The sequence below is a fragment of the Pseudophryne corroboree genome, chromosome 3 (assembly GCF_028390025.1).
Source record: "Pseudophryne corroboree isolate aPseCor3 chromosome 3, aPseCor3.hap2, whole genome shotgun sequence".
Lineage (NCBI taxonomy): Eukaryota > Metazoa > Chordata > Amphibia > Anura > Myobatrachidae > Pseudophryne > Pseudophryne corroboree.
Genome location: NC_086446.1, coordinates 580,383,521 through 580,410,820, shown reverse-complemented (window position 1 = coordinate 580,410,820; position 27,300 = coordinate 580,383,521). Strand labels below are relative to the sequence as shown.

At 45.3% G+C, this 27,300-nt stretch overlaps 1 protein-coding gene across 3 annotated transcripts in view; it reads left to right on the top strand.

The window, feature by feature from the left end:
* Positions 1–27,300, top strand: part of PSD (pleckstrin and Sec7 domain containing) — a 747,912-nt gene that overhangs the window by 337,975 nt on the left and 382,637 nt on the right. For all 3 annotated transcript variants that reach the window (XM_063961403.1, XM_063961401.1, XM_063961402.1), the window contains one exon: positions 22,136–22,248. In XM_063961403.1, coding sequence (XP_063817473.1) covers positions 22,136–22,248 — 113 coding nt within the window. The remainder of the gene's footprint in view (positions 1–22,135; positions 22,249–27,300) is intronic.

The window sequence follows — 27,300 nt, the reverse complement described above, 5'->3', positions numbered from 1 at the left end:
TACAAAGGTATTGCGCCAGGTCAAGAGACCCTCAGGCGGTAGCTGTGGACGCCCTAGTGACACCGTGGGTGTTCCGGTCGGTCTATGTATTTCCTCCTATTCCTCTCATACCCAAGGTGTTGAGAATAATAAGAAAAAGAGGAGTGAGAACAATCCTCATTGTTCCAGATTGGCCACGAAGGACCTGGTATCCGGATCTGCAGGAGATGCTCACAGAAGATCCGTGGCCCCTTCTTCTAAGACAGGACCTGTTGCAACAGGGGCCCTGTCTGTTCTAAGACTTACCGCGGCTGCGTTTGACGGCATGGCGGTTGAACGCCGGATCCTAGCGGAAAAAGGTATTCCGGATGAGGTCATTCCTACACTAATAAAGGCTAGGATATGGCAAAAATATGTTTCTTGGTGTGAGGCCAGGAATGCTCATACGGAAGAATTCCATCTGGGCAGCTTTCTTCACTTCCTACAAACTGGAGTGAATTTGGGCCTAAAATTAGGTTCTATTAAGGTTCAGATTTCGGCCTTATCCATTTTCTTTCAAAAGGAATTGGCCTCTCTTCCAGAAGTACAGACGTTTGTGAAGGGATTACTGCATATTCAGCCTCCTTTTGTACCTCCGGTGGCGCCTTGGGACCTTAACGTGGTGTTAAGTTTCCTTAAGTCACATTGGTTTGAACCACTTAAAACGGTGGAGTTGAAATATCTCACTTGGAAGGTGGTCATGTTGTTAGCCTTGGCTTCGGCTAGGCGAGTTTCGGAATTAGCGGCTTTATCACATAAAAGCCCCTATCTGGTTTTCCATATGGATAGGGCGGAATTGCGGACCCGTCCTCAATTCCTACCTAAAGTGGTCTCATCCTTTCATATGAACCAACCTATTGTCGTGCCTGTGGCTACGCGTGATTTGGAGGATTCCGAGTCCCTTGATGTGGTCAGGGCTTTGAAAATTTACGTGGCCAGAACGGCTAGAGTCAGGAAGACAGAAGCACTGTTTGTCCTGTATGCAGCCAACAAGGTTGGCGCTCCCGCTTCAAAGCAGACTATTGCTCTCTGGATCTGTAGCACGATTCAGCAGGCGCATTCTACGGCAGGATTGCCGTTACCAAAATCGGTTAAGGCCCATTCCACTAGGAAGGTGGGCTCTTCTTGGGCGGCTGCCCGAGGGGTCTCGGCACTACAGCTGTGCCGAGCTGCTACTTGGTCGGGGTCAAACACCTTTGCAAAGTTCTATAAGTTTGATACCCTGGCTGAGGAGGACCTCCTGTTTGCTCAATCGGTGCTGCAGAGTCATCCGCACTCTCCCGCCCGTTTGGGAGCTTTGGTATAATCCCCATGGTCCTTACGGAGTCCCCAGCATCCTCTAGGACGTTAGAGAAAATAAGATTTTAAACCTACTGGTAAATCTTTTTCTCGTAGTCCGTAGAGGATGCTGGGCGCCCGTCCCAAGTGCGGACTACTTCTGCAAGACTTGTATATAGTTATTGCTTACATAAGGGTTATGTTATAGTTTCATTGGTTTTGGACCGATACTATGTTGTTTTTTCATACTGTTAACTAGATAATATATTACAAGTTATACGGTGTGATTGGTGTGGCTGGTATGAATCTTGCCCTTGGATTAACTAAAATCCTTTCCTCGTTCTGTCCGTCTCCTCTGGGCACAGTTTCTCTAACTGAGGTCTGGAGGAGGGGCATACAGGGAGGAGCCAGTGCACACCCAGATCCAAAGTCTTTCTTAAAGTGCCCATGTCTCCTGCGGAGCCCGTCTATCCCCATGGTCCTTACGGAGTCCCCAGCATCCTCTACGGACTACGAGAAAAAGATTTACCGGTAGGTTTAAAATCTTATTTTAATCTCATCTCAATTCGACTTTTAAAAGTCGAATTGAGATGAGGGACCCAGAGGAGGAGAGGGGGGATGGAGCCGCGGGACAGCCGCGGGCAGACAGAGGAGAGCAGCGCTACAGCAGTGCTGCAGAAGGATGTCACACAGCCGCCAGACTTCACGGCAGTGTCCACCCAGCTCCAGCAAGCGTGACCTCACTTGCTGGAGCTGGGTGGATGCTACCGTGAGTGGCGCGGCTGTGAGACATTCTGCTGCAGCGCTGTGCTATAGCGCTGATCTCCCCTGTATGCCCGCTGCTCTCCCCCCTCTCCTCCTCTGGGTCCCACATCTCAGTCTGACATTTTTTTATGTCGGACTGAGATGGTCGGAAACGGGGCCAAATCCTGTCGAATTTGGCCCCATTTCACTCAAAAGTATGTGAATCGGCAGCTATACCTCCGATTCACGTACTATTCGACAAATCGAATTCCACGACTTGTCGAATAAAAACTGATGGGACTGAATAGGTCGAATCACTATTCGACCTTAAAAAGTCGAAAACTGACGTCTTTTCGACAGATGTCAGTTTTCGACCCTAATTGAATATACCCCTAGGTAGCCCATTGTCCTGCCGCCAAGTATTGGTACCATTATCTATTTGGCTGATGTAAAAGTGAGGAAACAGCATCTGGAAGTACTGTACTTATTAGCAGATATTTATATAAAACACACATTCTGCAGCTTTTTATAGAGAATATGTCAGTCCTTGCCCCAGCAAAATTTACAATCTATGGGTTTTACATGTAATTTATTAAACAATGCTAAAATTGTTATGTATCAGATAAAACACTTCCAATCGTAATAAAGAAACTTGTTATAACTAACTTACAGTATTGTGTTACTGAGGCATTGTGGGAAATGGTTTTCTTCTTGTGACTGATAAACCTAGAATGTTTAAAGGCCCTCATTCCGAGTTGTTCGCTCGCAAGCTGCTTTTAGCAGCTTTGCACACGCTAAGCCGCCGCCTACTGGGAGTGAATCTTAGCTTATTAAAATTGCGAACGAAAGATTCGCAATATTGCGAAAAGACTTCTCTGTGCCGTTTCTGAGTAGCTCGAGACTTACTCTTCCAGTGCGATCAGTTCAGTGCTTGTCGTTCCTGGTTTGACGTCACAAACACACCCAGCGTTCGCCCAGACACTCCTCCGTTTCTCCAGCCACTCCCGCGTTTTTCCCAGAAACGGTAGCGTTTTTTCACACACTCCCATAAAACGGCCAGTTTCCGCCCAGAAACACCCACTTCCTGTCAATCACATTACGATCACCAGAACGAAGAAAAAAACCTTGTAATGCCGTGAGTAAAATTCAAACTGCATAGCAAATTTACTTGGCGCAGTCGCACTGCGGACATTGCGCATGCGCATTAGCGACTAATCGCTCCGTTGCGAGAAAAAAATAACGAGTGAACAACTCGGAATGACCCCCAAAATCTATTTAAATCTGTTTCATCACCCCTCCCACTCCCACCCTAACTCTCTCCCAGCATTTCTTCTCTTCCAGCTACAGTAGTGTGCAGTTTTCTTACAGTACCTGGCGTTTCAGACAGTAGTGTAATACTTATTACGGCATCATTACATCACATCTGAGGAATCTAAAGAATGATTACTATGTATCTAAAGTCAGGGCTATCTTAACAGCAGTGTAGGCCCCCTAGGCAAAGCAATGCACTGGGGCCCCTACCCATCCTCCAGCAGTAGGGGTTGCTATCAGCAGCAGCTTTGATTAAGGCTATTGACACCACTTCCCTATCTTCCCTGTTTGACTCGCTGCTCTCTCCTATTCTCTCTCTTTCCTGCCCTGAACAAGCTACTTCCCTATACAATGCATCCCTTACCTCTGCTCTTGACTCTGTCACCCCACCAACCACTATTCATCCACGCAGATCCACACCTCAACCCTGGCACACCAAATACACCAGATATCTGCAAAAATGCTCACGTACCGCTGAGCAACAGTGCAGGAAATCATGTTCTAATGCCGACTTCTTCCGCTTCAAATTTATGCTCTCATCATACTTTGCTGCCCTTACCCACTCTAAACAATCTTACTACAAAAACCTCATCTCCTCCCAATCCTCAAACCCCCGGCGCCTCTTTGCCACTGTCAACTCACTCCTCTGCCTATCCCCGCCTCAACTCCCCTCTTCACTTTCTGCACTTGACTTTGGCACCTACTTCATATTCAAAATTGACTCCATTCGTCAGGACATAACATCCCACCAGAACCTGAGCAACCCCCCTCCTCCATTTCCCGACCCCCACTCTCCTTCCCTCCTACCAACTCTGACATCTTTCTTCCCAGTATTTGGAGAGGAAGTCATGGTCCTCATCCAGTCCTCACCCCCCTCCACCTCCCCACTTGACCCTATTCCTTCCCACCTTCTTCGCTTCCTCTCTTCTTCTGCCTGTTCCCATCTTGCCCATCTACTCAATCTCTCACTGTCATCAGGCACTGTCCCTTCTGCCTTCAAGCATGCCCTTGTCTCCCCTATTCTTAAAAAACCAACCCTTGATCCAATCAATCTCTCCAACTACCGACCCATCTCTCTTCTCCCTTTTGCCTCCAAACTCCTTGAGCATATTGTCTATAATCGCCTCACTGCCTTTCTTACCTCTCACTCACTGCTTGACCCTTTCCAGTCTGGCTATTGTCCTCAACACTCCACTGAAACTGCCCTCACGAAAGTCTGCAATGACCTCCTTGCTGCTAAATCCAAGAGCCACTACTCTTTGCTTATTCTCCTTGACCTCCCTGCTGCTTTTGACACTGTAGACCACTCTCTCCTCCTGCAAATCCTTTACTCACTTGGTTTGCATGATACTGCTCTCTCCTGGCTGTCCTCCTACCTTTCTGACCGTTCCTTCTCTGTTTCCTCTCATGACTCCACCCCCCTCCCCCACCCCCACACACACACACACACACACACTTCCTCTACCAGTAGGTGTCCCCCAAGGTTCTGTTCTTGGGCCTCTCCTTTTCTCTCTCTGCACATCCTCATTAGGTGAGCTCATTAGCTCTTTTAACTTAAAATATCATCTCTATGCTGATGATACTCAAATCTACCTTTCCTCCCCTGACCTCTCCCCTGCTCTCCAACTGTCTCTCTGCTATCTCCTCCTGGATGTCCCAGCGCTTTCTTAAGCTTAACATATCTAAGACTGATCCGATCATCTTCCCTCCTCCTGCATAACCTCACCTCCCACAATTTCATTATCCATTGATGGCACGACTATCTCCTCTAGCCCCCAAGTGCAATGTCTTGGAGTAATCCTTGACTCCTCCCTCTCCTTCAAACCACACATTCAGTACCTCTCACTAACCTGCCATTTCCATCTCAAAAACATCTCCAGGATCAGACCCTTTCTCATCCAGGACACTTCTATGACCCTCATCCACTCACTGGTCATCTCCAGATTGGACTACTGTAATCTCCTCCTATCTGGCCTCCCTCAAAAATGTCTCTCTCCACTCCAATCTATCCCCAATGCTGCTGCCCGTCTCATCTTCCTCACCAAGCGTACTACATCCACATCCCCTCTCTTGCAGGACCTTCACTGGCTACCCTTCCCATTCAGAATCCAATTCAAGCTTCTCACACTCACCTACAAAGCCCTCACCCACTTTTCTCCCACTTACATCTCTGACCTTATCTCTCTTTACATTCCCACCTGACCTCTTCGCTCTGCTAATGCACGCCGTCTCTCCTGCCAACTGACTACCTCCTCCCACTCCTAACTACTGTACAAGATTTTGCACGTGCTGCTCCCTATCTTTGGAATGCTCTACCTCTCCCCATCTGACTCTCCACCTCTCTACGAAACTTTAAACGGGCTCTCAAGAACCACTTGTTCACCAAACCCAGCCAACTCTCCTCCTAACCGTCTTGTCTATGCTCACTGTCTACCACTTCTGTGTCACTCCGGTCTATTAGCCCTTCACCTTTTAGATTGTAAGCTCGCATGAGCAGGGACTTCTTTCCTCATGTGCCTTTCCTTTTCTTACTTACGCAATCTAATACTCCTTACTCTCTTTGATGGCACCTAACCCCGGGTTTTCTATACCTGTCCTATATTGTCTTGAACTGTAAGTGCTGTTTTCTTGTTTGCTCATTTGATTATGTACTGTATAATGGGCGCTGCGGATCCCTTGTGGCGCCATATAAATAAAGGATAATAATAAAAATTATAATGTCCTCCGGGGAAGGGGAGTTGTAGGGGGTGTTCTATCTTCCGCTCAGCATGTAGAACCCGGAGCAGTGATTTATGCTAATTAATCTTTACTGCACAGATGGTGGGGGATGGGGTGGGATTGGGCTGAATGAAGGATCTCCGGTACATGGGGGGGTGTTTAATACACAGGAGAGGGGTGGATAGTCGAGTTGGCTTAATATTCATAATTTTCCAGTGGGAGGGTAGCCTGCTTGACTGCAGTTATCTCTAGTTCCTGGAAATAGATTTCTTAGCTTTTAATGGAATAAAAAATCTAGAGAGTCGCACCTTTCAGGAGGTACTGGGGACTTGGGGATCAGAGTTCATGAGCCAGAGCAATCCACTGATGAATATATGAAACTGCATACCAGGCGTGTGGAGCAGGAGCAGGGACCAACTGCTGGAAGGCTGATATCTCTGGTTCTGAGTATAGTTGTGACAAGCTGCCAGTGTCCCCCAAAAGGGGAGAGTCCCAGCTTTTGAAATATACCATCAGAATCCGAGATATCTGGCTGGGAAGAGCAATTAACATACTCAGATGGGTATCACTGCTTTGAAGTCGGAGATCTCTGATTCCCCAGGGCTAATTTTTAAAAATCTGGTACCCCTGGAAAAAGGGGACCCTCAGCTATCAGCCTGTGGTCTTTATACCCCTGGGGACCTTGGGCAACTGCCCATTGAGCCCATACAAAATGATGGCCCTGTCTAAAATATTACTCTTACCTTGCCAGTTTCATCATGTTGGATGGGGTCAGAGCTTACCACATCTCCTAATAGTTGCCCTCATTCTAGGAATACATCTACGTCTCAGACTGCAGCCCTGGCCTCGGGACTGAACCTTTATCATAATCTATTTAGCAATCTTTATTTGTAGCCTTTTTTTATTTTTTTTTATCTACATGGTTGCTTCTATGGTTGCAAAGCTTAAGCACATTTATGTACATATGTTGCATGACACTGTTCTTCATCGGAATTGATCATATAAAAAAAGATTCAATGTCTATGCTGAAATATAAAAAAATACATATTGTATTCCAATCTGGGTTTTGACATTTAGAGAGATTATGCTATCATGTATCCGAAGACTAGTGATTTCCATAAAACTTTTAGCTAATTAAAATACTTTTTATCAATATTCCACGGCAGGACATAAGATCCTTCAGAGTGCACTATATAGTGAAAGATTAAAAAAAATTGTATTTACTGAAGTTCTAGAGCAGCAGGTACTGTAAGTAATGGGGGTCATGCATTCCCGTGTATAGTTATAGTGAGTGTACGGAGTCCATTGCTGTGGGGCCCAGAGACTTGGAGAGCCCACCTCTGCAGCCTGACTCAACTACATTCAGGTCATAAAGTTGTCTGCTAGGTACCTGGAATTGGCAACTATAAACTGTGGGGCATAATGTAACCTGTGGGCACTGTGTGTGATGTGTACTGGCGGCAGTACAATGTAACATTTTGTTAACTTGGGGCACTATAATATGGCATAATATGATCTTGGTATACTGTATGGTATAATGAGGACTATAGCACTACTGTGGGGCATAACATGAACTAGGGCACCACTATCATTTATAAAATAGACTAGGTGTTATGCACACCAGTGCCTGCGGGAAAGTACTGGTGTCAGAACTGTTATGCACTCCAGTGTCTGCAGGAATGTACTGGTGTTTGAACTGTTATGCAAAACAAATGGACTCACAGACAAACTGGGGAATATGACATAACGTACACAGAAGGTAATAGGGTAACAAAATACACACAAAGTGAACAGAGAAGCCCAGAGGCTAAGGAACTGGGTATCTCCCTTGTATTAGAACTGCACAGATGGAAAAAGCAAGATGTTGTGTTTTAATACGTAGAGAACCCGAAATGCTGTTGCTAAGGGCAACAGCAAAACCCTAAAGGGTTACCAACGGGTGTGGCAGTAAACTCCTTGGTCAGAGATGGAATGATAGACACAAGGAGAGTCTCCACAATCCTATTTCTCACTTGCAGTGCACAGGTTTTAGCTTACTGCCACTAAACTGACCCCTGACACCTAGCACAGTGAGACAGGATTAGACAGGCAAGTCTTAGAATACAGCCGCAAACTTGCTAAGTTCACAGAGTAGTAACAGAACCCCAGCAAGCTAAACGACTGACTCCAGTCTTACTGCTAGGTCTGGATTGGCAGAGTGTAATACCAAATCCCCAGGCCTATTTGCAGTAAGCAACAAACAAATACAAAGCTACACAGTACTGGCTAACTTTCATGAACTGACTAACCAACAAAGATTCAGCAGCATCTGCTTACCCTGAAAAGAGGCCTTATAAAGCAGGTGCTGTCCACGCCCCACTCAGACCTCACAGACTGTGAGCACAAAAACCAGCACCGGATCCCCTGCCGTGCACAGAGCCTATAACCACTGCACAGCAAAAGACCCGAACCGGAGTATCAGCTGCGCTCAGGTTACTCCACTAGCACTTGTCTCCCGGTTGCCATGACGACGTGGCAGCACAGGGCAGGAGACCCTAACAGTACCCCCCCTCTGACGAGGGGTCAAAGAACCCCTACCACCGGGTTTATCGGGGAACTGCGAGAAGAAAGAGCGTATCAGTCTGGGGGCATGAAGATCACAACTGCGCACCCACGACCGCTCCTCCGGGCCATACCCCTTCCAGTGCACCAAAAATGACAGCCGACCCCGAACCACCTTGGAGTCAAGAATCCTTTCAACAACAAACTCCCTCTGGCCACGTATCAGAAGAGGGGAAGGTCTTCCACTGGAAGAAGGATTACTAATCGCCCGTTTTAAAAGGGAACAATGAAATGTTTTATTGATACCCAAAGAACGGGGCAGATCTAACTGAAATGCCACCGGATTGATAACCCTGGTGATCTTATAAGGGCCGATGAACCGGGGCCCTAACTTATGAGATGGCTGTCTCAACTTCAAATTCTTGGTAGACAACCAGACGAAGTCTTCTAATTTGAAGCTGCAGGGTCTTTTCCGCTTATCAAAAACCCTTTTGGTCACTAATGACACAGACACAAGGGCTTTCTTCACTTTCCGCCAAATACCTCTAAGGACCGAAACCACAGAGGAACCACCAGGCGTGGAGTCCAGGGGGTCAAAAGAATTGGCCTTAGGATGATGCCCATACACACAAAGGAAGGGAGAGATCCCTGTAGCAGAGTGAGCCGCGTTGTTATAGGCAAACTCCGCCATGGACAGATGAGCAACCCAGTCAGTCTGACACTTGGAGACATAACACCTGAGGAACTGCTCCAAGGACTGGTTCACCCTTTCAGTCTGCCCATTAGACTGCGGATGGTAGCCTGACGACAAGCTGACAGAAATCTGGAGATCGGAACAAAATGCCCTCCAGAATTTGGCCACAAACTGGGATCCGCGGTCAGAGACCACATCAAGTGGCAACCCGTGGAGACGCACAACATGCAGCATAAATAATTCAGACAGGCGTCTGGCTGATGGCAGCCCAACCAGTGGAACGAAGTGCGCCATCTTCGAAAACCTGTCAACGACAACCCAGATGGCTGTCATCCCCGAGGATTTGGGCAAGTCCACCACAAAATCCATTGAAATGTGGGTCCATGGCTTAGATGGGATAGAGAGTGGATGTAATGGGCCAACAGGAACCCCTCTAGGAGTCTTATTTCGGGCACAGATGTCACATGCCCGAACCCACTGATCCACATCCTTAGCCACCGAGGGCCACCACACCGCCCTAGATAGCAACTCCCGAGTTCTGGCAATACCCGGGTGACCTGCCGACTTCTTGGCATGGAATTCCAGGAACACTCGCTGTCTTAACCTGGGAGGCACAAACAAAAGACCTACCGGAAGGTCTGGAGGAGCCTGCTCCTGTGCTCTAAGGACTAATGATAAGAGGTCCTGGGTAATGCCCACTTTAATACATGATGGGGAAACAATGGGCAACGGCTCCTCGGTGGTCTCCTGGATTGGAGCAAAACTCCGCGAGAGCGCATCAGCCTTGATGTTTTTTGACCCAGGGCGATATGTTATCAAAAAATTAAAGCGAGCAAAAAACAAAGCCCATCGTGCCTGCCTGGCATTGAGACGCTTCGCTGACTCTAAATATGCCAGATTCTTATGGTCAGTGAGAATTGAGACCACAAACTTAGCCCCCTCAAGCCAGTGTCTCCACTCCTCGAGTGCATCCTTAATAGCCAACAATTCCCGGTTACCCACGTCATAATTCATCTCGGCAGGCGAAAATTTACGGGAAAAGTAAGCACAGGGATGAAGGCGATTATCAGACACTCCCATCTGAGAAAGCACTGCCCCAATACCCATCTCAGAGGCATCCACCTCCACCACAAAAGGACGCTCTGGATCTGGGTGTCGCAGCACCTTGGCCGAAACAAATGCCCTTTTGAGACGGGCAAAAGCCGCTTTAGCCTCACAAGACCAGTGAGCAACATCCGCCCCTTTCTTAGTGAGTGCCACCAAGGGCGCCACTATAGACGAAAATCCAGCGATAAATCGTCTATAAAAATTCGCAAAGCCCAGGAAACGCTGAAGCGCCTTCAAACTAGTGGGCTGCACCCAATCCAGGACTGCCTGTACCTTGGAACCCTCCATTTGGAAACCTTCTGGGGAGATAATATATCCTAGAAATGCGATTTGCTGAACTTCAAATTCGCACTTCTCCAGCTTCGCCCAAAGCCGGTGGTCTCTGAGTTTCTGGAGGACTAAGCGTACATGCTTCCGATGTTCCTCCAGGGAATGGGAGAAGATTAGGATGTCATCTAAGTATACAACTAAGAATCTATCCAAATATTCCCTGAGCACATCATTCATGAAATCCTGGAAGACTGCCGGGGCATTACAGAGCCCAAAAGGCATCACCAAATATTCATAATGCCCTGAGTGGGTATTAAAGGCAGTCTTCCATTCATCCCCCTCTCTTATTCGGATTAGATTGTACGCACCGCGTAGGTCAATCTTAGAAAAAATGGTGGCAGTACGAAGCTGGTCAAACAAGACCGAAATGAGAGGCAGTGGGTATGAGTTTTTAATCGTGATACGGTTCAATTCCCTGAAGTCGATGCAGGGTCGCAACGAACCGTCCTTTTTACCCACGAAGAAGAACCCCGACCCAACTGGAGACTGTGAAGGTCTGATAAATCCCTTAGCCAAGTTCTCCTGAATGTACTCTGCCATAGCCTGAGTCTCAGGACGTGACAGGGAGTACAACCTGCTCTTGGGAAGCTTAGCATTTGGCAACAAATCAATGGCACAGTCATAGGGGCGATGGGGAGGTAGTACCTCTGCAACTTTTTTGGAGAACACGTCCGCAAAATCTGCATAACACCCTGGCAATCCTGGCAAACTTAGCTGCGAGAGCCTGACTGGAAGGCTCAAGCAACTCCTGAAACAATCAGTACCCCAACTAAGAATCTCCCCAGAGACCCAGTCAAATTGAGGATTGTGGGCCCTTAACCAGGGTAACCCCAACACCAATGGGGCAAAAGTACAGACAGTCACATAAAAGGACAATTTTTCAGAGTGTGTGGCTCCAATAAACAAAGAAATCTGGCTAGTGCAAGAGGTAATTTTACCTTGGGATAATGGTTCCCCGTTTAACCCACAAATCTCAATTTCCGATGCCAAGGGTACTAAGGGAACAGAGTGTTTCAGGGCGAATTGGCGGTCCATAAAAACCCCGTCGGCCCCACTGTCCACAAAGGCCTCAGTCTTGACAGTTTGACCGAGGATCTTCAAGGTCACCGGAATGATAAAAGTCTTCTTGGGAAATTCTGACTTCTGGCCTGACAGGATATTTCCCATCACCCTCAGGCCCTGAAGTTTTCCGGCTTTTCTGGGCATGATACTACCACATGACCTTTATTCCCACAGTACAAACACAACCCCTGCTGTCTCCTCCGCGTCTTCTCACGCGAGGAGAGGCGGGTAGCCCCAATCTGCATAGGCTCCTCAGAAAATTCCTCAGAGTCTGAGGTTCCCTTGGGAAGGAAGGAAATCTCAGTCTCCCTTTCAAGCCTACGCTCTCTCAGCCGTCTATCCACCCGGATGGATAACTGCATGAGCTGATCCAAGCTATCAGGCAAGGGATATTGTACCAGTTGGTCCTTTATCTGGTTAGAAAGACCTCTTCGGTACTGGTGTCTCAGGGCTGGGTCATTCCACTGGGTATCATGGGCCAACCTCCGAAACTCCGTACAGTAAACCTCAACTGGCCTTCGCCCTTGCTTAAGGATCGAAATCTGAGCCTCGGCTGAGGCCGTCTTGTCAGGGTCATCATACAACATGCCCAGTGCCGTAAAAAAAGCATCAACACTTTTAAGCGACGGACAGTCAGGCTGCAACCCATATGCCCAGACCTGTGGGTCTCCTTGTAGCAAGGAAATCACTATGCCCACCCGCTGAATCTCCGACCCAGAAGACTGAGGCCTAAGCCGGAAGTATAGCTTGCAGCTCTCCTTGAAACAAAAGAACTGCGAGCGATCTCCAGAAAAACGATCCGGGAGATTTACTTTCGGCTCCTTAACCCCTGCAGGTGCTGCTGCTGCGGGAGCTCCGCCAGCAGCCTGGGAGGTGTGCATTTTAATGGACAAATCATTAAATTGTCGAGTCAGGACCTGCACCTGATCGACCACCTGTTGCAACGTATTTTGAGGGGTATGCTCCATATTCCCAAAAAATTTCAACAGGAGTATTAGTCTGCTGAATATGTTGGCTGCTGAATATGTTATGCACACCAGTGCCTGCGGGAAAGTACTGGTGTCAGAACTGTTATGCACTCCAGTGTCTGCAGGAATGTACTGGTGTTTGAACTGTTATGCAAAATAAATGGACTCACAGACAAACTGGGGAATATGACATAACGTACACAGAAGGTAATAGGGTAACAAAATACACACAAAGTGAACAGAGAAGCCCAGAGGCTAAGGAACTGGGTATCTCCCTTGTATTAGAACTGCACAGATGGAAAAAGCAAGATGTTGTGTTTTAATACGTAGAGAACCCGAAATGCTGTTGCTAAGGGCAACAGCAAAACCCTAAAGGGTTACCAACGGGTGTGGCAGTAAACTCCTTGGTCAGAGATGGAATGATAGACACAAGGAGAGTCTCCACAATCCTATTTCTCACTTGCAGTGCACAGGTTTTAGCTTACTGCCACTAAACTGACCCCTGACACCTAGCACAGTGAGACAGGATTAGACAGGCAAGTCTTAGAATACAGCCGCAAACTTGCTAAGTTCACAGAGTAGTAACAGAACCCCAGCAAGCTAAACGACTGACTCCAGTCTTACTGCTAGGTCTGGATTGGCAGAGTGTAATACCAAATCCCCAGGCCTATTTGCAGTAAGCAACAAACAAATACAAAGCTACACAGTACTGGCTAACTTTCATGAACTGACTAACCAACAAAGATTCAGCAGCATCTGCTTACCCTGAAAAGAGGCCTTATAAAGCAGGTGCTGTCCACGCCCCACTCAGACCTCACAGACTGTGAGCACAAAAACCAGCACCGGATCCCCTGCCGTGCACAGAGCCTATAACCACAGCAAAAGACCCGAACCGGAGTATCAGCTGCGCTCAGGTTACTCCACTAGCACTTGTCTCCCGGTTGCCATGACGACGTGGCAGCACAGGGCAGGAGACCCTAACACTAGGGCACTGCAATGGGGCATATAATGAACAACTGTTAAAAGAGGTGTCTCTCTGCAAGGGGGTAGGGGCCTCTTCAGAATGTTGCTATGAGGCCTACAATGTTCTGGCTAAACCCTGCATAGATGAGCAATCAGTTGGGGCAATTCTGAGTTTCGCAAATTACTGTGTAAAAAAAATCGGCAATGTATGGGGTTCCTCAATTGCCGATTCCGACCAAAAAGTGATCAGAATATGAAAATCTGGTTGTCCTATATGCTGGCTTTTATCAACCAATCTGGATTGCTTATGGATGGTAACCATTAGCCAATTTGAGGACGGTTATTAGTATTTTTCTATTAAAATGGGCACTTTCATAATTTACAGATATGATTTTTAGATGAAAATGATCTGAGAATCACTGTAAAATATCTGGAATGTACGGGTACATATTGGAGAATCAGCTGGAAAAATACTCAGAATTATTTTTTTGTGATTGCTGATGTACAGTATGGTCACAATAAATTCACCTGCACTAAATGACCTCAATTTCAAATCTGTGTAGTTCTTCATTTTTACTTATTTAGGAATATCTTCCAATTCACCAATCATACTGGATTTGTTTGAAAATGAAACATACTCTGTATAAATATTTCAATAATCCTAATGAATATTTATGTAAAGGATCTCTGCTGACACATGGCTGGCTGATTTGTAATCCACTAATGCAAATATTCAAGCTCATTGACCGGAGCATAAACATGAACTAAATTCCCTTTATTATATCACTAGCTGGAGTACCCGGTGTTGCCCGGGATTGTAAGAATGTCTGTTTACAAAAATAAATGTAAATATTAAACACAGAGTATAAATAACATTGTAGATAGCTGAATACCCGTGCTTTGCTATGGGATGAGGATGGTAAAATAGAATGATAGTTGTTTGTTAATTTACATTGGTTGGAGATCTAGTATATAGGCATATCTTGCTTCCCTGACGCACTTTGTGTAGTGGTCGGACCCCTTTTTGGTCCCCAAGGGACCCTGCTCTTCCCACTATACAACTCTCAGTCTGTGGCTTCCTGCTGCCTCCATTCCCCTCCTCACATCATGTCAGTGCTCCTGTGAAATTATAAAAAATGTTTACAGTTTCTTATATAGTACAGCACATTATATATATCCTGATATACTCTGTGCTGCTGGGGGACCGTGCTACTTCCACTATATAACTCTCAGTGTGTGGGTTTGTGCTACCTCCATTCCCCTCCTCACATCATGTCACTGGCCCTGTCACATGCAGCCCTGTCATCACTGACATATCATGTATGTCCTGCTATAGTGTGCTCTGCTGGCCCACCCCTAGGGGTGCTAGTGGTGTGTTACCCTCACAGTGTTTGTTCCCAGAGTGTAAGTCATTTGTTGTTAGGGTCTCCTGCTCTGTGCTGCCACGTCGTCATGGCAACCGGGAGACAAGTGCTAGCGGAGTAACCTGAGCGTAGCTGATACTCCGGTTCGGGTCTTTTGCTGTGCAGTGGTTACAGGCTCTGTGCACGGCAGGGGATCCGGTGCTGGTTTTTGTGCTCACAGTCTGTGAGGTCTGAGTGGGGCGTGGACAGCACCTGCTATATAAACCCTCTTCTCAGGTTAGGCAGATGCTGCTGAATCTTTGTTGGTTAGTCAGTTCCTGAAAGCTAGCTAGTACTGTGTAAACTTTGTATTTGTTTGTTGCTTACTGCAAATAGGCCTTGGGATTTGGTATTACACTCTGCCAATCCAGACCTAGCGGTAAGACTGGAGTCAGTCGTTTAACCTGCTGGGGTTCTTTTGCTACTCTGTGAACCTAGCAGGTTTGCGGCTGTATTCTCAGACTTGCCTGCCAAAATCCTTTCTCACTGTGCAAGGTGTTCAGGTGTCAGTTTAGTGGCAGTAAGCTGAACCAGTGCACTGCAAGTGAGGACTAGGATTGTGGAGACTCTCCTTGTGTCTATTATTCCATCTCTGACCAAGGAGTTTACTGCCACACCCGTTGGTAACCCTTTAGGGGTTTGCTGTTGCCCTTAGCAACAGCATTTTGGGTTCTCTACGTATTAAATCACAACATCTCGCTTCTTTCCATCTGAGCATTCCTAATACTAGGGAGACACCCAGTTTCTTAGCCTTTGGGCTTCTCTGTTCACTTTGTGTTTATTTTGTTACCCTATCACCTTCTATGTATGTAATGTCATATTCCCCAGTCTGTCTGTGAGTTCATTTGTTTTGCATCCCTCTCCGTTCAGACACCAGTACATTCCTGCTGGCACTGGTGTGCATAACATTTGTGTAGCAAGTTTGGTGTAAATTGCTCCAGGCATTCCAGAGTTATGCTGTCTGCTGAAAAACTCTGTGCTGCTGCCTCACCCCTAGGGGTTCTAGGGGTGTCTTACCCCCACAGTGTTTGTTCCCAGCTTTTAAGTCATATGTGTTCCAAGTTTGTTGTAAATTGGTCCAGGCATTCGGGAGTTATGCTGTCTCCTGAAATACTCTGTGCTGTTGTCCCACCCCTAGGGGTGCTATGGGTGTCTGACCCCCACAGTGTTTGTTTCCACAGTGAAAGTCATGTGTGTACCAAGTTTGTTGTAAATTGCTGCAGGCATTGCAGAGTTATGCTGTCTGCTGAAATACTCAGTGCTGCTACCTCACCCCTATGGGTGATAGGGGTGTCTCCCCCCACAGTGTTTGTTTACAGATTGTAAGGCATATGTGTACCAATTTTTGAATACATTGCTCCAGCAATTCCGGAGTTATGCTGTCTCCTGATATACTCTGTGCTGCTGTCTCCCCCCCTAGGGGTGCTAGGGATTTCTAATTGTTTTAGTTGCCTCCGCCGTGTTTTAATACGCTCGTATGTAACATTACATGATCTTTGCTTGTGAACTATGGATTTGTATAGAAAGACAGAAGGACGGATTTTCGCTATTATATAGTAGATTACATAATCACAACATAACATACTGTAAATTATATACAGGTTTGGGGTCTATGTCTATAATATTTAAGTGCATTCTGGGCAAATCTAAAAAAAAAATTTAAATTGATAGTTTTCAACATACTGCCCAAAGCGTTTTCCTTTTTACCTTGTTTGCAGCTCTCTTCATGGTGATTGACCTGACCCGGGGGATGCCATGGTGGTGGTGTTGGGGTCCTTTTACCCTCCAGCTACACATACCAACTTATACCTCCAGAATCATCCCTTACATTCATTACATTTGAGGTCCATGTGATACACCTTTACCAACCTACTAATCTTCGAGTTGCTGTCCTCTACCGTCCACCATATTCCTCAACAACTTTGCTTCCTAGCTGCCTCACTTCCTCTCTTCTGACATTCCCTCCATTATCCTAGGTGATTTCAACATCCCTATCGATAACGCCACAAAATCACCTGCCTCTAAACTCCTTAACCTCACCTCTTCACTTGGTCTCTCCAGGTGGACCACCTCACCCTCCCATGTGAACGGGTGCTCACTGGATCTGGTTTTCACTCACTCACTGCTGTGATATTTCTGATTTCTCCAATTCCCCTTTTCCCCTCTCTGACCACCACCTGCTCTCTTTCAACTTATCTATCTCAGCTTCCCCCTCTCTCCTTCCTAAGGCTACCATCACTATCCTCCCTATTCGACTCACTTCTCTCTCCTATTCTCTCTCTCTCTCTCATGCCCTGAACAAGTCACATCCCTATACAATGCATCTCTTACTTCTGCTCTTGACTCTGTCACTCCACCAACCACTATTCACCCTCGCAGATCAACACCTCAACCCTGTCACAACAAATGCACCAGATATCTTCAAAAATGGTCACGTACTGCGGAGCGACAGTGGAGGGAATCACGCTCTAAGGAAGACTTCCTCCATTTTAAATTTATGCACTGAAGTCTGCCCTTTTCCTCGCTAAACAATCATACTTCAAAATTCTCATCTCTACTTGTCTTCCAAATCCCAGCACCTCTTAGCCACTGTGAACTCCCTCCTTTGCCCACTACCACCTCCTCTACCATCCTCATTGTATGCTCTTGACTTTGCCACTTATTTTACATCCAAGATTGACTACATACGTCAGTACATCACATCCCACCAGACCAGCAACCAGCCACCACCCATCCCTTGCCACCCATCCCCTTCCCTCTTACCAACTCTGACATCTTTCTCCCATGTATCTGGAAATCATGGCCCTCATCTATTCCTTCCCACCCACCACCTCCCAACTTGACCCTATCCCCTCCCACCTCCTCCGCTACCTCTCTCCTTCTGCCTGTTCCCATCTTGCCCACCTTCTCAATCTCTCCCTCTCATCAGGCACTGTCCCCACTGCCTTCAAGCATGCTCTTGTCTCCCCTATTATTAAAAACCTACCCTTGATCCAAACACCCTCTCCAGCTATCAACCCATCTCCCTCCTCCCTTTTGCCTCTAAACTCCTTGAGCATACTTTCTATAACCGCCTCACTGCCTTTCTTTCCTCCCACTCACTGCTGGACCCATTCCAGTCTGGTTTCTGCTCTCTCTACTCCACTGAAACTGCCCTCACAAAAGTCTGCAATGACCTCCATGCAGCCAAATCTATTGGCCACTACTCTATGCTTATTCTTATTGACCTCTCTGCTGCTTTTGACACTGTGGACCACCCTCTCCTTCTGCAAATCCTTCACTCTTGGTCTGCATGATACTGCCCTCTCCTGGCTGTCCTCCTACCTCTCTGATCGTTCCTTCTCTGTCTCCTCTCATGACGCTATCTCCCCCCCACTTCCACTAACTGTTGGTCTACCCCAAGTTCTGTTCTTGGTCCTCTCCTTTTCTCTCTCTATACATCCTCTTTAGGTGAACTCTTTAGTTCTTTTAACTTCCAATATCACCTCTATGCTGATGACACTCAATTCTACCTTTCCTTCCCTGATCTCTAACCCGGCTGTCTTCACTCGTATCTCCAACTGTCTCTCTGCTATCTCTTCCTGGATGTCCCAGCGATTTCTTAAACTCAACATGTCCAAGACTGAGCTGATCATCTTCCAACCCTCCCGCACAACCTCACCTCTCAAACTCTCATTATCCATTGATGGCACGACTATCTCCTCTAGCCCCCAAGTACGCTGTTGTGGCGTAATCCTTGACTCCTCCCTCTCATTCAAACCACACATTCAGCACCTCTCACAAAACTGCCATTTTCATCTCAAAAACATTTCCAGGATCAGACCCTCTCTCACCCAGGATGCCACCAAGATCATTATCCACACTGATTATTTCCAGATTGGATTACTGTAATCTCCTAACTGGCCTCCCTGACAATTACCTCTCTCCACTCCAATCTATCCTCAATGCTACAGCCCGGCTCATCTTCCTCACCAAATGCACTACATCCACCTCCCCCCTCCTACAAGCCCTTCACTGGCTTCCCTTCCCTTTCAGAATCCAATTCAAATTCTCACACTCATTTACAAAGCACTCACCCTCTCCTCTCCCACTTACATCTCTGACCTTATCTCCCTTTACTCTACCACCTGTCCTTTTTGCTCTGCTAATGTACGCCGATTCACCTGTCTTCTGATTACTTCCTCCCACTCCTACCTCCAAGATTTTTCACGTGCTGCTCGCTTACTCTGGAATTCTCTACCTCTCCCCCTCAGACTCTCCACCTAATTACAGAACTTCAAACGGGCTCTTAAGACCCACTTCTTCACCAAACCCAGAGAAATCACATCCTAACCCTCTGTCCCACGCCCGGTCTACCCAATCAGTGTCACCCCTGTCTGTCTGCCCCTTCCCTTTAGGATGTAAGCTCTCATGAGTAGGGACCTCTTCCCTCATGTGCTTATCCTTTTATTACTTTCATAATCCTCAAATGCCCAAATCATGCTGTTTTCGGCCACCTTGATACTAATCTCAGTGTCGTCTACTGATGTAGTTATGCTTAGTTACCCTGTACTTGTCCTATATTGTCTTCAACTGTAAGTCACTGTTTTCCTGTTATGATTATGTGCATATGTACTCTGTAATTGGGCGCTGCGGAACATTGTGCGTCATATCAATAAAGGATAATAAAAATAATAATTGTAATACAAAGGGCAGTATTCTATTAGCTGCGGTGAGTTACTGCCGCTAAAGGATTCCCACAGTGCTATCCAATTAGCCCTGCAAACGAGAAATTCATCAGGAATTATGCTTCATGTGCCTCAGGAACACAAAGCAGAGTCCCCGATAACCAGCCCAAGGAGACCCGTTATGAGATGGTATCAAATGGGTCCTCAGTTTTATCACAGATTTCATGTTTTATCGGCAAATAACGACTGCTTTACTGTACGGTAAAAAAATGGCTGTAATTGGATAGCCCGATAGCATTTTTATATTATTATTTTTAATTTTATTACTATTATTTTAACAATAGCATTATTGGGCTAAAAAGCCCATTATTACCGTGTGGTAAATTACTGCATGTGATAGGATACAGCCCAAAGTTCTTAATGCTTTTATCTTGATACATGTTATTCAGCTTGTTTTTCTTATACACCTGTTCGCATACCAGGGGCCAGATGTAATAAAGTCTGAGTTGGCTGCAGGTGCAGGTTCCCGGCTGAACTTGTACTTTTTATAAAGCGACAATCATTTAATTGATGATTGCCACTTAATGTAAGTGCAAGAAATTATGCTTTTGTTATAAAAACACTGTTTACCGCATCTGTATGAACCAAATGTGTGATTTATTCTGCATGCGTAATACAGACAGTCCAGTCAAACAGCACTGTAAATTTAAAACCAGTTTATATGTGCAGATGCACAATAGTATAAGAAGGTAATTGCAAACACATAAAATGTCACAGTTTGAGTAAATATAGCTCCATTTTCCCCCATTGGTTCCCCAGTCTTTTTGTTCAACTTACCCTGTTTCTTCTATAAAAAAAAAGGCTAAGGACCAGGGGTTTGTGGTGGTTATGAAGAAATCGTAAGCTAGATAAAAAAAAGTATAAGATCAATATTCATTGCCTGCAGCAATCCAGGGATATTTTTGAAGTTGTGAATGTATGATTCCCAGCCAAGACAGCTTTAAAATGAAATCTGAGCTGCACTATTCATAACTTTCCAGAATTGGGTGATATGTGAGCCTTAAAATATGTTTTTGCAGCGTGTGTGTGTGTGTGTGTGTGTGTGTGTGTGTGTGTGTGTGTGTGTGTGTGTGTGTGTGTGTGTGTGTGTGTGTTTAGAATGAGAGGGTGTAGAATTCGGGAGGCACGTAGTAGGCGGCATCTAGAGCTATAAGCAAAGGTGAAACTGCAGCAGTAATGGGGTGCAGCTATTGTGAGAGCCATACAGTAGTAGTTCAACCAGGATTGGATTATTATTAGCGAAGTAGGACAATTGCTTTGGGCACTCGTATCTCTAATCCATCCCCACACCCTCCCCCAATTCAGATGTGGGTGTTCTTGTCTACATTGATATCGTACCTGTCTCTGCCCTAGTATTCCCATACATGTGCACTTTATATTAGTGTTGCTTTACATTTATAGGTCGAACCTGCACAGAAGCTGCATAAATCTATGCTTAAAATGATTAAAAAAACCTAAATAAAGGCTTTACTGTCTTAAAATTAGAGATGTGCAGGTTTGCATTTACCCAGTTCTTAAAGCCAAACTAGTGTTCAGATTTATCCCAATTTTTCTTATGGGCTATCCAAAACATGTGACAGCTGGATAGCCAATAAAATGTCATTTTTAAGATCTAAGTAAATCCAAACCACGCACCTCTACTTAAAATTCAGAAGGTATTTTTCTGTCTCACTAAACCTGTCTGTAATCATTACTAATATTTTTTTTTTTTTAATTGGTTTAATAGTTAGAATTTTCAATCTGGAGTTTTTTTAAGATTTTTTAAGGTTTTCCATTCAAAGAACTCTGCTGCCCTTGTTCTGTGCACAGACGACAATGTGTCATCTCCATGGTGTTTCATTAGTTGTGCCCTACTCCTCAGCTCTGGGATGGGTGGCTTGTCTTTTTTTAGCCTTTGCAGCTCCATATGAGAAAAACTGCTGACTGTGTTTGTTTTTTAAATGAGATCTCCACATCCATAAATAATATGATCATGGGCTTCTTTCAAAAATCGTACCATTTTTTTTTCTGTGGCCCTAGTCTGCGTAAGGCATCCTACGGGTGCCTGAGCTTTTTTGTTGTTTTTAAGTTTGAGCAGGACACATTTATTGTGAGAGGTGCTGCAATTTTAAAAGTGTTGCACCTGAATAAGGAAACCTGCATCAGAATATGGAAGACATTTTTCACCAGAATATGGAAACCATATAAATATATGGATTTTTATTGCATACTGTGGGTATAAAATAAGAAGCTTAAGACTACTTGAAAATGTATGTTTTTTTATAATCGTAGAATGTTTTTGAAAGAATTGGCTCTTATGGGTGAAACGCAAGAAAGAGAACGAATATTGGCCCATTTCTCACAGCGATACCACCAGTGCAACACCAACAGCGTATCATCTGAAGGTCAGTATGTATCCTACAAACTTTGTGTATCACACAGTAAGTATACTTGGGAAAATGAAACCGTACTGTATGTTATGAAGTCTGAAATCCCAGCACAGGCTCCTCAGGCATTTGATAGAAACAATTTCAAGGGTGATCTTGTTTTTTTACAGAAGAGTCTGACCTACTTGGAATGATACTGCGACACATCAAGGTATTTCTTTAAAAGATGTAATTAAGCTGCAAATACAGAGGCTTTACCACATGGATGAACAAATTGTTTTGATCCTTTGAGCTGAAGCAAAATATGGCCAATGACATGGGGCCTATTAGTGCAGTCACCCTATTATCTGACAAACTGACAGATCGTAGCCAGCAGCAAGATTTTCCACCGCGACTGAATGACGTCTTACCATCCTTAATACCTTTTAAAATCAAGTGAATGTACAGCTGTCAATAGACAATATGCAGTATGGCAGAATACTGTATTCAAACATATACAGAAGATTATTTGCTCTTAATCCTGCATTTAGTGTACCCAGGGCTGTTTCTAGCCAATTTGGCTCCCAGTGCGAGATTTAAAAATGCGCCCCCCCATGACATAAAAAAATGCGCCCCCCATGACATAAAAAATGTGCCCCCCCCCCCCCCCACACACACCTAGATTTAAAAAAAAAAACGTGCGCCCAGCAAGGGGGCGTGGCCTCATCTAAATGGATGTGGCCTCTTCTGAAAAGACTACCTCACAATCCAGTTTTTGACCCTGCTCCAACAGATCACGACCACCACAGGAAAAAAAAAATTCTACCATATTAAGCCCCACACAGTAATGCCCCCTGCACCATATTATGCCACATACCGCAATGCCCTTGATACATTTAATCCCCACACTACGGCAGGCAAGAGTCCCCATTTCACACATTACGGCAGGTGTCCCCATTTTACACATTGAGAGAGAGAGAATACTTACAGAGGCGATTACCGCTCTTCGGCCCGCCTCACCAGTTGCTCCTCGCGCCGGCCTTTCCCTCTTCCTAACTTGGATCCCCCTCTGTACTCCGCTTGGGGGGGGAAGTTTCGCGGAGTGACGGGGTTGCGTCGTGACGTAACGACGCAACCGCGTCATTCCGTGAAACTCCGCCCCCCAAGCGAGTTACTCGGGGAGAAATAGTAGGGGGAAGCAGGGATCCACAGTTAGTGCCGCGGCGGGCGCCCAGTGCGGTTGTACTGCTCGCCTGCCCCAAGAAACGGCCCTGAGTGTACCTTTTGCATGTAAATGTTTTGTAAAATGAGAAATTGTTTCAATCTGTAAGTTTGTCTTAGCTTTATCTAAAAATTAAACGTTATCTGTTTTATGCTTAGTATCTGACTAGAAAACAGTGTCAGAACTAATTGCATAATAGTTGATTCATAGTTGCAGCTGCGATTGCATTCGCAATTTATGTATGAAAATATACTAATGCCTGCCTACAGACTCCCCACCTAAATAACTGCGATGGACTCTGCAAATGTTCCTATCTGCGTAGTGTGCAGATCTGCCAGGGATTGAGACCATCCCACTATTGAGGCAACTATGAGTGAAGGCGTTTACACACGGTGAGATAAATCTGTAAGATTTTGACTATGTAGTCAAAATCTTAAGGAAAGTTAGTGCATATCTCAAGGTGTTAGGCAGCTTGCTATACTGATTCGATCCCGATGCGCACTCCCGTGGAGTCGGTATCGCAAGGCTAGATAGACTGTGCAGGCAAGTCAATCTTCACTATCTAGTGTACTACTGTATCTGCTGTAGTACAAAGTATAGTCAAAATTGGCGCGTATTCAAACTCGCATAGACAAAATTGAAAGTACAGATAGTCAAAATCTGTCCTATCTGGGCTCTGGGGAGTTCAAGGGAAATCGCATGGTCAAAATCTGTGGTGCTGCATTTAGGAACATAGCCACATTTGCAGACACTCCCGTGGAACTTCCATAATATTTCCAGGGACCATCCTCTCTTTAAAATCACTTTCAACCACCTCTCTGTCTCCTCCCAGAAATACCTATGGATTGCAGAGGCCTTCTCAGGACCTTTGGCTATCTCAGACTACAAAAATTGGATGGATAGAGAACTGCTGCGCCTCAGAGAGCTGCAGTGGAAATGTTCAATGGTTGTCACTCCACAACCAAGGAAACATTAATACAAAACAATTTTGAACATACTTCTGCGCTCATCGGTGGTGAAAAAGAATGGAGTAGTTCTAGAATAAAGTTCAAAAATGATCTCTTTGCTGGAAATGGACTAGGATGAGTCAGTTCAGACCAACTTCTTACTTCTATTCTTTAATTTAGTAGTTGGAGGTAGTGTTAGGCGTACCGTTCTCAAGTTCTGACGTGACATTCTCCTCATATAAAGGTATCTTTAGGTTCTTCAAAGAGAAAATTCCAGAAGCAGAGCATTGTGTCCCTCCTGGAGAGGGTCAAATTGGGAGAGAACTACATTTAGAAGCTCTGCCAGAGAAGCATCAATAAACCATGTGAGCTCATGCTCCATCCTCTGACGCCCTGGTTGGAGACATCAAAGCTGTGGGACTCCTGTTGTCTGTACCCTGCAGAGTTGGGGCCATGTATAGAGTTATTTATATATCACCCTTCGGATGAGAAGATCCTCGGAAGTCCATGCAGATACAAGAACCTAAAGATACCTTTATATGAGGAGAACGTCACGTCTGAACGTGAGTACGGTACGCCTGCCACTACCTCCAACTACTAAACTAAAGAATAGAAGTAAGAAGTTGGTCTGAACTGACTCATCCTAGTCCATCTCCAGCAAAGAGATAATTTTTGAACTTTATATTAGAACTACTCCATCCTTTTTCACCACCGATGAGTGCAGAAGTTATGTTCAAAATTATCTCAAACTACAGTTTGTGCATGTGCTGTGAGACTTTCCTTTGCGTTTCACGCATACACAGTACCAAAGAATAGCTCCGCTAAAACATCGGCAAAGTGCACAAATATAAATCAGGCCCATAGTAAGTGGATACTATGAATAGGAATTGGTGGAGACCTCAGTGATTTCTACCCTCCCTCATTTTTATGCTGCTGTTTTGCATATAGTCATAATTGGGGCTTTTTTTGATGAATGCAAAATGCGTCAGTTTTGGGGAGCAATTCACATTCAGCTCTGCATCTGCCACTTCTGTTTTAACTAATTTTTGTGTATCCATTAGAGTTTGGCAATTGTTGTTACGTTTTATGTAATCATTTCTGTATTAGAGGGAAGAGACCTATTAGGGTTAATATCTTGTTTGCGCTCAAAGCAGAGTAGTGCCACATAGATAATGATTTGTCATGATAATTTAATGCAGCCATAAAAAATGTAAGATATGCAGTAAATGTTCTCCAAAGTCGGTTCTTAAAGCAGCGTGTTCTTATCATAACATTTGCTATTTTATCTTCACTCCATTATTGTAACTTGGAAACCTCATAATATACTGTACAAGGAGTTTTTTTTTTATAATTACAAATTTTTGTCCCTCATTTAGTTGTAGACTTAGTAGGTTCTCTAGAAACGTAAACTCTTACGTGCAGGGTCCTCTCCCCTTATGCCTCATATACATCTCCCTTGTCCCGACAGTGTTGTCATGCTGAATCCCTTGCTGTCTTCTCACCCACGTGTATGGGTTTGTACTAGGGACGTGCAATGAGGTAAATGGTTCAGGAGGCACTGGCTAGTACCAGAGCCAGAGAAAGGCTCTGCCTCACCCCACCGCACATCACTGGTTTGTACCTGTGCTTGTATGTCTTGTCACAGTTGTAATTGTACTTCACTACTTCATTTATCTCCTCTCCAGAAGGGAGTATGCAGTGTGACAAGAATGTACAAAGGACTTCAGCACACCAAAAAACAAAGACTGCAGCTAACAAGTAAAATCAGTGTGTCGCTTACCACTAAAACACGTGGAAAAAATAATAAGATTTTACCCTTTTTCAGCATTATGTTCTATAATCGTATGCAAGCCTTCCTTAAACTAAAAAAAAAATACTAATTGTACATAACCTTAATAATGAAGCAAACTCATAAAAAAATGATACATACTTGTATGTGGTTGACTCCCTTTATATGTGTTTTTCACTGTAAAAAAATTACTCCTGTTCACAATGCATAGTTTCATTGCTTATTTTTTTATAGCTTTAGATGTGTTTAAAACAGCGCTGTTGCTGGGTTTTGCTTTGTATGAGCTGCTCTGAATAGAGGGCCTAATTCAGACTTGATCGCTAGCAGGCGATTTTTGCAGCGCTGCGATCAGATAGTCGCCGCCTACTGGGGGAGTATATTTTAGCTGTGCAAGTGTGCGAACGCATGTGTAGCAGAGCTGTACAAACAGATCTTGTGCAGTCTCTGCACAGCCCAGGACTTACTCAGCTGCTGCGACCACATCAGCCTGTCCAGGACGGGAATTGACGTCAGACACCCGCCCTGCAAACGCTTGGACATGCCTGAGTTTTTCCAACCACTCCCTGAAACTGGTCAGTTGCCACCCACAAACGCCCTCTTCCTGTCAATTGCCTTGCGATCGCCCGTGCGAATGCATTCTTTGCACAAAGCCATCGCTAAGCGGCGATCCACTTTGTACCCGTGCATTGCACCTGCGCATTGCGGTGCATACGCATGCGCAGTTTAGACCTGATCGCAGGCTGTACGAAAACGCAGCCTAGCGATCAGGTCTGAATTAGCCCCATGATTTAGAGTAAATGGAAACAGTTGCAGAGTGCTTGTTACAGTAATAATAAAATGTAAACTGTATCCAAAGGAACAGATACTGTTTCCTAAGGAAATGCAGTGCTGTGTTATGTCAGTGTAAACAGCATGGAGCGTAAAACCTGTAAAAGAAAAAACTTTAATGTTTACAGCTCTTTGGCTGGGATAGGTATGATGTCCAGGTAGTTGGAGGGCTCCACAATAATGCTTTTTGTAGTGGTTTGGAAACTAACATTCCCTATGCTACCAACCTGATCTTTTGCGATACTCTGGCTTACTTTCTTGGCGGGTCCCTGCTCCAGCCACCGCTCTCGTGGGCTGTGCAGCGT